The sequence below is a fragment of the Sparus aurata genome, chromosome 2 (assembly GCF_900880675.1).
Source record: "Sparus aurata chromosome 2, fSpaAur1.1, whole genome shotgun sequence".
In the NCBI taxonomy this organism is placed as follows: Eukaryota; Metazoa; Chordata; class Actinopteri; order Spariformes; family Sparidae; genus Sparus; species Sparus aurata.
Genome location: NC_044188.1, coordinates 23,228,579 through 23,240,867, shown reverse-complemented (window position 1 = coordinate 23,240,867; position 12,289 = coordinate 23,228,579). Strand labels below are relative to the sequence as shown.

Sequence of the window (12,289 nt, the reverse complement as noted above, 5' to 3'; positions counted from 1 at the left end):
TATGTATATATACATACACACATATACATATGTAATATTGGTATACATATACATTAGTGTATATAAATATATTTGTGTATATGTATACATATACACACATATGTATACATATAAATGTATACATATACTTATATGTGTATATATGTATACATATACTAGGTCACTTAATGCTACGTAAAAAAAATAAAAATAAAACTATTTCATATGGTGGAGTACAGAGGATGCTGCTGGTGTTACAGCAGCGGATACTACTGTATCTTTTGCCAGATGGCAGCTGTGAGTTCTGTACATGAAATCATAAACTAATTGTTGCCAATTTGTTTGACCTATTTCTTTATTGATGAATTTACTTTGTCAATATTTTATTTAAAAAAAAAAGGTCTCCTAGTTTTAATAATATAGTTAATAATAATAATATTAATAATAGTAGTTTTATAGAATAATAATGTTGGGTGTTAATGTGTGTGTGTGTGTGTGTGCATATATATATATGTGTGTGTGTGTGTGTGTGTGAATTCATTGTGTACATGAATATTTAAAATGTATGCTATATATTGTCTGATTATCTCATGCTATGTTCAGACTATATATGAATAAAATTGTAGATTTTATTAGACCTATATTTTATCTTGATACACATATTTGGTTTCTTATAAAGGTTAAAAAGGTTAAGGTTAATTTATTAGTCATTTTTACAACACCAGGGTTTAGAACGAAAAGAGAACTTAAGTCCCTTTATGCTACATAAGAAAAAGGGGAAAAAGAAGTTATATGGTGGAGTGCAGAGGATGCCACTCCTTAGTCTGGTGTTACGGCAGCAGATTCTATCGTAACTTTTGCCAGATGGCAGTTGTGTCTGAGGTGGTTGTTGTCTTTTAGTATCCTTTGGGCTCTGTACAGACATATCACTTTACCAGTGCCCCTGATGCTCTGTAGCTGGGTACCAATGATGTTCTGAGTGGTTTTAATCATCCCCTGTAGAGCCTTACTGTCCTGCACGAATCATGCCAGTTTGTTATGTCTCCAATCAGGATGCTTTCTACTGCTCAGCAGGAAAAGTGACCAGAATTGGGCTCCGGAATTTAACATTCTGAAGTTTCCATGAGAACTAGAGTACCTTATCAGTGCTTATTGGATATCCTGTAGGTCAGTATTTCTAGTAGGCTCTGGGGGGCTCCAGAGGTAATTTATTTTTACTAAAAGTTTATCCTTTAGTAAACCAAGGACAGAATGTATGACTCTTTTGGTCATAGGTTTGATGATAAAACATCTATAAGCAAATATCTAATCAAATAGGAGTGCGTCGTCAAATTTGTATCAGTTAAGGGGACCTTGACATATAATTCTTTCAGAACCAGTTCTAATTGTTGGAAAAGTTATTCACAAAACTGCCATGGATTAAAATGTATGTCTTTCCTTAAAGGGGCTGTATGTAACAATTAGTAGAAATTTACATGAATTCATTTCATATTTCTGGGCCTTATGTGAGGGGATTGCAACGTGACGTGATACCTTCCCAGTCTCTCTCGGTTGCCTATATGAGCCTGTGGGCAATTTGCTGAAGCCGTTTAAGGCTGTTGGACAGGTGAAGAACTGTGGTTGGATTTTCAGTGATAGTCCAAAGGATGTGACTTTATGCATGTTCTCAAGGGCTCCGTCTCAGTGCCTCTCTCTGCTCCACTATACAGAGAGCAGCAGCGTGAAGTAGAACTATTGTAGTCTAAATATATTAACTTAAGATAGCTCACGTGAAGTTTGAACAATTAAAAGGAAAAGTTCTCATTGAAAATATATCATTATGTTTTTATTGCTATACATAGATTTGTTACACATAATACAATTCATGTGAAGTAGTTGAGTAAATAATATGATATTCCCTAGTGGAGTAGGATTACTGAGAAGCATAGAATTGAAATACTCATGTCAAGTACAAGTGTGTCCAAATTGTCATTCCATTCCATTCCATACTGCCAAGTTGGGAGGTCCACCAGGCAAAGTGGACAACCACCCAAAAGCCTTAAGGTGTGTCAATGGCTTTTTTTCCTAACTGGATTACCTGCACAATTGTTGGGGAATTTGCACTGCTTTGGCACAATATCATCTGGTTCCTGCAATGTAATGCAATCTTGTGGCCCAGTTTCAAAATCTGGTTTGCATTATCATTTTGGTTTATACTGCGCTCACTTGGTTCTATCTCCTAAATACACTTGCGCTTCATTAAATTACCACAAACTGAAAATTAGGGCCAGGTATAATTTCAGTATGAGCAGGCCTACTTATTCCTGGGTTTCTTTGTAAAATACAATCAAACTACCATTATAATGTTTTGGGTTCACTATATTTGATAGAAACTCAGGCAACAGAACATTTTTGCCTGTTCTTTCTCACTGGTTCATATTGCCAAAGATACATTTGCAGAGCAACATGATGATTAAGGCAATACACTAGAATGGCACTCAGTAGACTGCATACCTCTGCCTAGGCCCACCAGGCCCTTTCTGTAGGCACTCATACACACCAGCAACCTAAATACGCTCGATTCTTCAAGATCCTGAAAGATAACGGGGTTCTATTCTGAGCTGAGACCCATCATCCATCCAAGTTTTGTCGTTTTTCTGTGGTTTTGTGTAATCCTGCTAACAAACCCCAAAAAATGAACGGACACAGGTGAAACATAACAAAAGAAAAAAACTTTCACACAAAATTATCTACAGTCTACAGTTCATGGCAGCAGCTTAGGTCCACACCTGTAGTGAGAGGTCACAAGGTTGGAAACCACTTAGGATGTTGTTATAGCCAATAATACTAGTGAGATTAGTGTGTAATGTTGCATCAATAGAAACTGATATAATATTCAAAAGAGATTGTATTTTCTTCTCGATCCACATTTAACCTGGTACCAAGTGGGCAAAGCAGACAAATGTCCCAAGGCACCCAGTGACCTAAAGCTTCACTGTCTGCCAATGATTTAATAATTATGTATATCTTTGGTTTAATGGGAAGATGCTAAGTAGAAGTAGTCAACTGACGTAACAGTTTGAGGGTGGTTCATAATTTGGGAAGATATAATGCCTATATGATGAATATCCCTAAACAATTATTTCTTTAAATGCATTTAATGAAATTAGCAAACAAAAACTGGGAATAGATAATATGCCAGCATAGGATTACTTATACTGTGCATTATGCAGAGTGGAAGGTCAATCAGGACACAGCAGCTCATTTTTGTATTGGGCCTCGAGCACATTTATCCAGCTGTTACTGATACTGTGCAAGATTTTATGTGACATGTAACATCTCCCCCTCCTGAGAATGATGCTTACAATTTCAAACTAGGGTTTTAAAACTGTATTTTGTGTGTTGCTGGTAGAACTACATGACAATTAGCATCTCAAAACTTATTATGGACATAAAGCCCTTTTGTACAAGTTTACCTGCCATCATTTTGAAATTATGCTTAAAAAAAATAAACTTAATTGACAAGCAAAACTATATATCAACAAACCTTCATCTACTTGGACATTTGACAAATCACATCTTCTGTCAACATCCCCAAGATGTATTCTTTGCATCAATCAACCTAATATGCAACGTTTGCCCCTACTGTTTAAAAGTCACATTTATAAACAGATAAATTAACAGCTCTCACTCAAATGGTTAAAAAGGCATCTGACTCAAGAGCATCTGAAATGAGGAAAGGCAACGTAATTGATGACAATTGAACCCTTAAGAGAAATTCCCACTTTTATTGGCATTTTATACCATTCGTAACAAAGAAAACATTTTTCTTTTCCTTTTTGTTTTTTTTTTAAAAAAAAGGAAACTGTACATTGGTAGATAAACCCCATAATCACAATGAATATCCACAATTTTGTGGCAAATTCATTTTGTTGACTGAGGTTAAAATAGCATGACAAGTATGATTAACTCGGTAATGCATTTTCGTTCACAGCTGAATATATGGATCAATTTAACCATCCTTTAACATACCATCAATGACTGCATAAAAAAGAAAAAAAAAAAAAAGAAAAAAAAAAAAAGTCAACCCAACCAATTCCAGTACTTAAAATGAACGTTACGAACAAGATTTATTTAGCACAGAGCACAACTCTCAAACTTCCAATCATCCTATTCCCTATCAAACACACAGTATTACGATGTATTAAATTCCAAAACAGTACAGGTTACAAATAACCTCAAGACGTCTCGGGAATGTCTTGGTAAACTCTCCCGGAGCTGAACATCAAATTCCTGATATAGGCATGACTGCATGTCATGCAGAAAACTACAATCTAAAAAAAAAAGAAAAAAAGAAAAAAAAAGCAAAAATAAGAAGCCAGAAAGACAGAAAAAACAAGTACAATGGAAAAAAAAAACCCAATGAAACTTTCCCTTCACAGAAGCCATGAAAAATGGAATTTGTAGTATTTTTAAAATGCATTTCTGCAATCATGTCCCTAAAAACATTGCTGTCTTATGAAAATAGTAGATAAAAAATAATCTCTGCATTGTACAAGAAAAGAGGTACATGGAGCGTTGGCATGTGAGTTTCAGGGTGTCAAAACTACTCTGCTTCTTTTTCCTCCTCTTCAGCGTCGCCTTCCTTTTCCTCTGCCTCATCTGCTGCTGCCGGCTGCAGGCGGGAGAAAGCATAATTTTACATCTTGGTTCTCCTTGAACATTACTTCAGTACAAAACGACAAACAGACTATTTCACGTGGCAGGAGTAATGAAGAGGCAACATTTTAATACCTCCTCTTCAGCTTTTCCGTTCTCTGCAGGAGCCTCTTCTTTTTCTGCCTCAGGCTCTTCTTTCTTCTCCTCTGGCTTGGCCTTGGCTACCTCTTTTTGCTTTTTGGCTTTGGCAGGTGCTGCCTATCGTGTCAAAACACAAGCAGCGTTGAATATTTCATCAGAAACATGCAAGAGAGGGTATTACATAGCACTTTAAATGGATAGTCTTGTGCACTGTAAGACTTGTCGTTTTACCTTTTTCTTTTCTGGCTGTGGTTTTGGCTCCACATCTTTTTGCTACAGAAAAACAAAAACAACCAAAAGCAATTACAAATATGTGCCAGAGCATGTCATCAAAATATGCATGGTGTAAAAGTAGAATATGCATATTTAAATTTTTTTTTTTTTAAAGTCATTGTCTTTGCAGGACTTACCGATGACAACCTTTGAGACTTTCTCTGTGGCTGTAGAAGAACATATGAGATATTAGTTCAGCCATTTGAAAGTACTCATAAACATAATGAAAAATATGTCGCCCAACAGAAGACACAAGTTATCCTCGAACCAACACGTCTTAGATGAACGTCTGGTTGTTTTGTCATGTACAAGTATGTCAGAATAAGCTAGTATGGAATAATATAATGCAACTCACCAGTTTAAAAGCTAAACAAATCCTCCACATGCATCAACTTTTGAAACCTAAATTACAGCCAGACTTCTGTCTAAACTGCGTCTCCTAATGTTGACAATTTAAATACATTAAACTCGTAAATTATTCACGAATTAAAATCTTTGACAGAATTAATCTTGGCACATTGTGATGTTTGCTTTCTACCTAAACAGAGGATGAAACTAATCCCTACGCAAGTCACTCAATAGGGAACTCTGTCTGGAGATGTGTCTTTACTTTAATGTTCCGTTTGGGGCAGGGGTGAAACATTACAAGTATGGTGTTTATGCAATTGAATCAACATAAATGTGTTCTTGTGATAATGTCTAAGCCACATATGGAGGAAGTGCTTGTTTGAATCAAGGCATCTGGCAATTTGGATTGCATATTTAGCAGCGCCCCCTATAGGCGGTGCAGCTCCTCATGCCACATTATAAACTGACCACAGTGGGAGTCATTATTTGAAAATTAAAAACAAATTGATTTACACTATTGAGCTTACAAAGTCTGTTTTCACCTGTAGGATTAAAGTCGACTGCACTAAACTTTTTATAAATGCCACCCTGATTCAACCAAGTCCTTCTCTTTTGTCCAGACTGAAAGTAGAACAAAATGTTCATTTGGGTCTAAGCAGTGGTGTCGGGGTCCATATGGGCCAGTGTGGGGCTCGAAAGCTTGAATACCAACCTCTGCACTCGCCTCACCACCAGCAGACTGTAAGAGACAGGGAGAGGGAAAACAAATTAATAAAGCAGGAGGAATAACAACCATTCATGAGTGAGCTGAAGTGGGTGTGTAGCGCAAAGGGGGGATGGGCACCTCTCCCTCCTCTAAGTCACAAAGAAATTATGCAACCTTACAGTGGGGAGGGAACGCCGACGATTTCTAAATTGTCTTCATGGGAAGAAAAAAAAAAAAAGGTTCACAGAGTTCTTGTTTATTCCCGCCAAGCCAAGTAGTGCGTTACTTCGTGCCACAGAAATGTTTAAGTAAGCATGGTGGCGACTTAAAGAAGAGGGAAGTGTCGCCCCACCTCCTCACGCGCTCCCGTGCAAAAGCAAAAGCAAATCTTTGCTTTAAGCTCCAAACGAGTTATTCAATAAAACAACTTCCCCAATGTGGTAATAAACGAGGTGTGCTTGCACGACCAGATGTGTCGCTGTCTTTTCGATGTTTTTTTTTCCCCCTTTTTCTTCCAGCTGCCATGACGCTTGCCTGAAGAAAAGGCTGCACACCTCAAGCCAAGCTTTAAAGTGCGCACAGGCACAGAGGTCAAAATCTCAACGGTGTCGGGCTGCAAAAAACGCACAAAACAACTCCACGTATCCCAAATGCAAAGTCGCCCGATGAGCTCGAAAAATACATGAGTCGATTTAATCGGCGAGGGAATTTCCTCGAAATGGCAACCTGCTCTTCGACGGTGGTTACACCTCTTTGTTTGATCCGGGCGCACAGAGAAGACTAATTATCGTTAAACCACGGCCAGGTGGACATTTTGAGCGAGCGAGCCGCCGATTAGTCGTATTAAAACGAAGCCGTGCAAATCGCCGAAGTTGTTCGGTGAAAACGCACGGTGCTCTGTCCTAAGTAAAAAGGCGCCACTTCCCTGTATCAACAGGGTGGACACGACAGACCTGAGCACAGTAAAGGTGGACCTCATGCATGCATGCGCATGGACACACTGTGGCGAGCGCTTCTAACGCTACAATACAGCTCGTGCAGTGTGAAATCATACATTGTTATCGACAAAGAAATACACTTCATGCATTTTTAACTCGTTAATAAATAAGCCGTATGTATCACATTCCGCATATATGTACACATTTCAACTTACTTTCTTCCTTCCCATTGTTGTTTAGGTTGTGCGACAGAGGTAAGAAACGAAAAAAGGAACAATACGGCCTTTTACAGTTCAGCAAACTAATAGTGAGTCAGACCTACACCTCAGCCTACACCTCCAGAACAGTCTGTAACTTAACATACACGTCCGACCATTACTAGAACTAGCTCGAACCGGATTGGATCCCCTTCTTGGTATATTTTATCCCTTATCCTACCAACCCACCAGAAGGACGTATCCCCCGCCCCTTGCTTCCAGTGATTGGCTTTAACGTGGAGGCAACACATTTTTGAACCATAACATCTTACCTGTGTGGGCAGGACCGTGTGCCAATCAGTCCACCCCAGCCAACTCTCACTTTCTAATCACGGGCTGTTCCCAGGATAGGGAAAATGCATGGCAACCATGTAAATGTTATGAGGTATTAAATAAGAATGTACGTGATAACACGCGATAATATGATGGAAGAAGGTCTTGTCTCCAAATGTCGCATTTTCCAGGCTGTGTGATGTGTTTGTCTTTGTTGTTGTTAAAGCGCCCCTGCATGCAGACACTGAAGGCTTACAAAGTAACAATTAAATTATTGATACACCACACAAGCAACAAATCTAAGATTGCTACATTCTATCTTGTGACACGTTGGGCTCAATGTGTGAACTGGGGTTGCGTTTTTTAAATAAAATAAGTAGCTTTTCTCCGCCTGTAGCCATCACCAGCAAAAACATGACTGGCCTATTTGTTGTGTAAGTGCGCTGCTGTGTCGACCAGCGGCTCCACAGCTGCAACAAGGAGGAGGAACAAACATGGCGGCCGGCTATGCGTGGTTCCTTGTGCTGGGCTCGGTTTTTCTGTGCAATCTCATGAAAACACTCCTGCCGAGCATATCCTCGTTCGTAAGTAGCGGTTATTGCTCCAATGTACTGTGTGTTTTTCCCTTCAAGGTGCGTGTTGCCACTATTTATCGTGAGTGTTAGTGCAGTTCTTGTTGCACAGAGCATCGTTGATTAGCTTAGCTCACTGCGAGTTAAAGCTAATGGATGATGCTACATGGATAGCTCGCTAGCTTGAAACAACTGTTCAGCTGCAGTCAGAGGGTGGGGTTTTCCCGAAAACCCGGTATGGGTACACACACACACACACGGGGGGGAAACATTTTAGTGCTGCACCATTGCTCAAGAAGCCGACTATAACATTAATAATGTGTCTGTTTACAATTTAGCGTTAATGCTAAAGATAGCCCACCAAAATGTTAATCTGTATCCTGAAACTGTGCAAAAGATTATATCTGTGGTTGATATCCTCTTCTGTTGTCTGGGAACCGTGTGATTGAGCCTCTGCCTCCATAAACAGCACCTACCTATCGCTTCATAATTAAACTCTTATAATTTCCCTTATTTTAAGCTCACAAAGATGGTGCAGAAGGATGCTGAGCAAGAGAGTGAGATGAGGGCCGAAGTCCAGGAGATGAAGAAGGAGCAGTCTTCCATCAGCATGATGGATGAGTTTGCCAGATATGCCAGATTGGAGCGCAAAATCAACAAAATGACTGACAAGCTGAAAACACATGGTGAGAGACAGAAGTAGTTATTGTGAGCGACGGGTGACAGGAGCCCCAAAATGAAGTCCAGTACCATAACAACAGACTAGGAAGCTTCTATTATGCTGAATTCATAACATCAGGGCCATCTAGCGACCATGTCCCCCAAATTATGACCTCTAAATCTTTTTATCAATATTGACACTTGCCAAAAATGCACGTAAGCTTCAGAAAGGTAGCCTTTCCTGTAGGGCTGTTCTTTTTATTTGCGTTACTGCTATGTAGTCCACCCTCTGTTGGTCCACAGTTTCCTCTCTGTCACTTTAAACGTTAAAGGCACATATTGTACCTTCCACACCTGTGCATGCCTACTACAGCAGATTCACACACTGAAACCACCAACCACAGGAAGTGGCAGGAGGTTTTGTATAACACACTTACTGAGTGTACAGTGGGAACAGCTGCTGCCTGTTGCTGTCCTTCACCGTCAGCTTCAGGACTATCGCATGCACAGAAAGGAAGTCGAAGTAAACAGAATTAAGGTTTCATGAACATGCACGGCAGAGCAAATGCTGTTTCAGATACTGTGATCATCTATTCTTTCTCTGATTGACAGTGTGAATCTCCCATTACCAAGCTAAACAGCCCATGTCGTACTCCATATGACTTCAACAAGTGACAACCAATCATTTTTCTCTTAGATTTATTACACTTACGATGATAGTCTCTACCACTGTGTTCATTAAGAGGAACTCTTCATTGTGTTCATTAAGAGGAACTCTTCACTGAAAAAAATAAATAAATAAATATATATATATATATATATATATATATATATCTCTTACAAAGAACACACTGTTGTGATACATGCCATGTTACCCGGTGGCTGGTTAAAACCCAGTAATTGACAATATACAAGAATAGATGTTTGCTTCCTGCTTTTTTAGCAATTCAAATAAAGAAGACTAAATTACTTGCTATTTAATGTGATTATCAAATTCTAAGTCACTGGGATATTATTAAAGAGGGCAACATCACCACAAGAAAACAGTGTATTGAGTCTCAAACCTGTTTGTTTTCTTCACTTTTGCAGTGAAATCAAGAACAGCACAACAAGCCAAAATGAAATGGGTTGTGAACATTGTCTTCTATATACTGCAGGTCAGTGGAAATGTTATGTTAAAGTACAAATGCATTCAGTAACTATGAGACCAACACAGAACTACAGCCGTACTTAAAATGTATCTACAAACCATCTATTTGATCCAAAACTTACAGTTAATGCTATTCAAGCACTTTACCGTGACACTTGTATGCATAATGAAAAGCCAATTAAATACCCATTGTGTGTTATATATCAACAAAATCTAATTCTTTTATCTGTCAGGCTGCTGTGATGATCTCCTTGATATGGAAGTATTACTCTGATCCAGTGACGGTGGTCCCCAATAAATGGATCGCCCCTGTGGAGCGCCTTGTGGCCTTCCCTACAGGAGTGGCAGGTAATCAATGTGTTCTTTATGTGTGACAGAATATATTTCACAAAAAATGTATCCAGAACAACTCCTCTATAAAATTATAATGCATATTGGTTATTATTATATTGATATTTATTGTAATACAACATAAATTGGGTCCACATTAATCATAAAACCCTTTCTCATTGAATGTTTTTTCACGACTATTTACATTGTAGATTCTCACTGAAGGCATCAAAACTATTGATGAACACATGGAATTATGTAGTAAACAAAAAAGTGTGAAATGACTCTAAATATGTTTCATATTTTAGATTCTTCAAAGTAGCCAACCTTTGCTTTGTTGACAGCGCTGCGAACCCTTGGCCTTCTCTCAATGAACTTCATGAATAGTAGTCACCTGAAATAGTTTTCACTTCACAGATGTGCCTTGTCAGGGTTCATTTGTGGAATTTCTTGCCTTCTTAATGGGGTTGGGACCATCAGTTGTGTTGTGCAGAAGTCAGGTTGGTATACAGCTGACAGCCCTATTTGACAACTGTTAGAATTCATATTATGGTAAGAACCACTCAGCTACGTAAAGAGAAATGACAGTCCATCATTACTTTAATGAAGGTCAGTCAGTCAAACTTTGAATGTGTCCCCAAGTACAGTCGCAAAAACCATCAAGCGCTATGACAAAACTGGCCCACATGAGGACCACCCCAGGAAAGGAAGACCAAGAGTAACTTCTGCAGCTGAGAATAAGTTCATCTGAGTCACCAGCCTCAGAAATCACAAGTTAACAGCACCTCAGATTAGAGCCCAGATGAATGCCACACAGAGTTCTAGTAGCAGACACATCTCTACATCAACAGTTCAGAGGAGAATGCATGAATCAGGCCTTTATGGTCAAATAGCTGTTGATAAAAACACTACTAAGGAAAAGCAACAAGCAGAAGAGATTTGTTTGGGCCAAGAAACACAAGGAATGGACATTAGACCAGTGGAAATCTGTTCTTTGGTCTGATGAGACCAAGTTTGAGATCTTTGGTTCCACCTGCCGTGTCTTTGTGTGACGCAGAAAAGATGAACGGATGGTCTCTACATGCATGGTTCCCACCGTGAAGCATGGAGGAGGGGGTGTGTTGGTGTGGGGCTGCTTTGTTGGTGAAACTGTTGGGGATTTATTTTAAAATTGAAGGCACACTGAACCAGCATGGCTACCACAGTATCCTGCAGCAGCATGCCATGCCATCCGGTTTGCAGAGTGAAGGCAAAAGGGCCAACAAGTGCTCAGCATCTCTGGGAACTTCTTCAAAACTGTTGGAAAACCATTTCAGGTGACAACCTCATGAAGCTCATCGAGAGAATGCCAAGAGTGTGCAAAGCAGTAATCAAAGCAAAGGGTGGTTATTTTGAAGAATCTAAAATATAAAACATGTTTTGAGTTATTTCCGGTTTTTTGTTTACTACATAATTCCATATGTGTTCATTCATAGTTTTGATGCCTTCAGTGAGAATCTACAATGTAAATAGTCATGAAAATAAAGAAAAACCATTAAATGAGACGGTGTGTCCAGACTTTTGACTGGTAGTGTAGTATGTACAGATTACAGTATGTCGCACATTGCCTCTCTTAAAATGTATCTGTTCACTGACAGAGCTGCTCTTTCCTTTCAGGTGGAGTGGGAATCACGTGCTGGTTGGTGGTTTGCAACAAAGTCGTTACACTGGGTCTTCATGCCGTCAATTAGAGTTTCCAACCGAGTTAAACTCATTGTTGTTCTAGCGTATTGTTCAACAGTTTGTTTATCGAAGCCACAGCTGCTTCAGGTCAGCATGTAAAAATGCAGAGCATTTTGGTGTTGGCAGTTTTATGTTGCAACATAATATTTTGGTGAAGTGGAATTTTTTTATTTTTGTTAATTCTATGTTGATTGTTAAGATGTTATGACTGTTTATTATTTCAAAGCATCATGATGTGGGAATGATGAATTGCCTTTTTAAGAAAAGATAATAAAAGGAAAGCTTTTATTTCTTGTCACGTT

The 12,289-nt window shown here is 39.0% G+C and overlaps 2 protein-coding genes across 2 annotated transcripts; one reads left to right on the top strand and one right to left on the bottom strand.

The window, feature by feature from the left end:
* Positions 1-3,726: 3,726 nt before the first annotated feature.
* Positions 3,727-7,493, bottom strand: hmgn1a (high mobility group nucleosome binding domain 1a). The gene is made up of 6 exons (XM_030400658.1): positions 7,239-7,493; positions 6,092-6,118; positions 5,169-5,198; positions 4,990-5,031; positions 4,753-4,875; positions 3,727-4,633 (listed from the first exon to the last, which is right to left on the bottom strand). Exons 1-6 carry the CDS (start codon positions 7,251-7,253, stop codon positions 4,565-4,567), a joined length of 306 nt encoding a protein of 101 aa, XP_030256518.1. The 5' UTR covers positions 7,254-7,493; the 3' UTR covers positions 3,727-4,564.
* Positions 7,494-7,621: 128 nt separating this feature from the next.
* get1 (guided entry of tail-anchored proteins factor 1) lies at positions 7,622-12,275 on the top strand. Its single transcript, XM_030400647.1, has 6 exons — positions 7,622-7,665; positions 7,993-8,137; positions 8,646-8,811; positions 9,875-9,942; positions 10,169-10,283; positions 11,922-12,275. The coding sequence occupies exons 1-6, from the start codon at positions 7,637-7,639 to the stop codon at positions 11,993-11,995; spliced, it is 597 nt and encodes a 198-aa protein (XP_030256507.1). The 5' UTR covers positions 7,622-7,636; the 3' UTR covers positions 11,996-12,275.
* Positions 12,276-12,289: the final 14 nt, after the last annotated feature.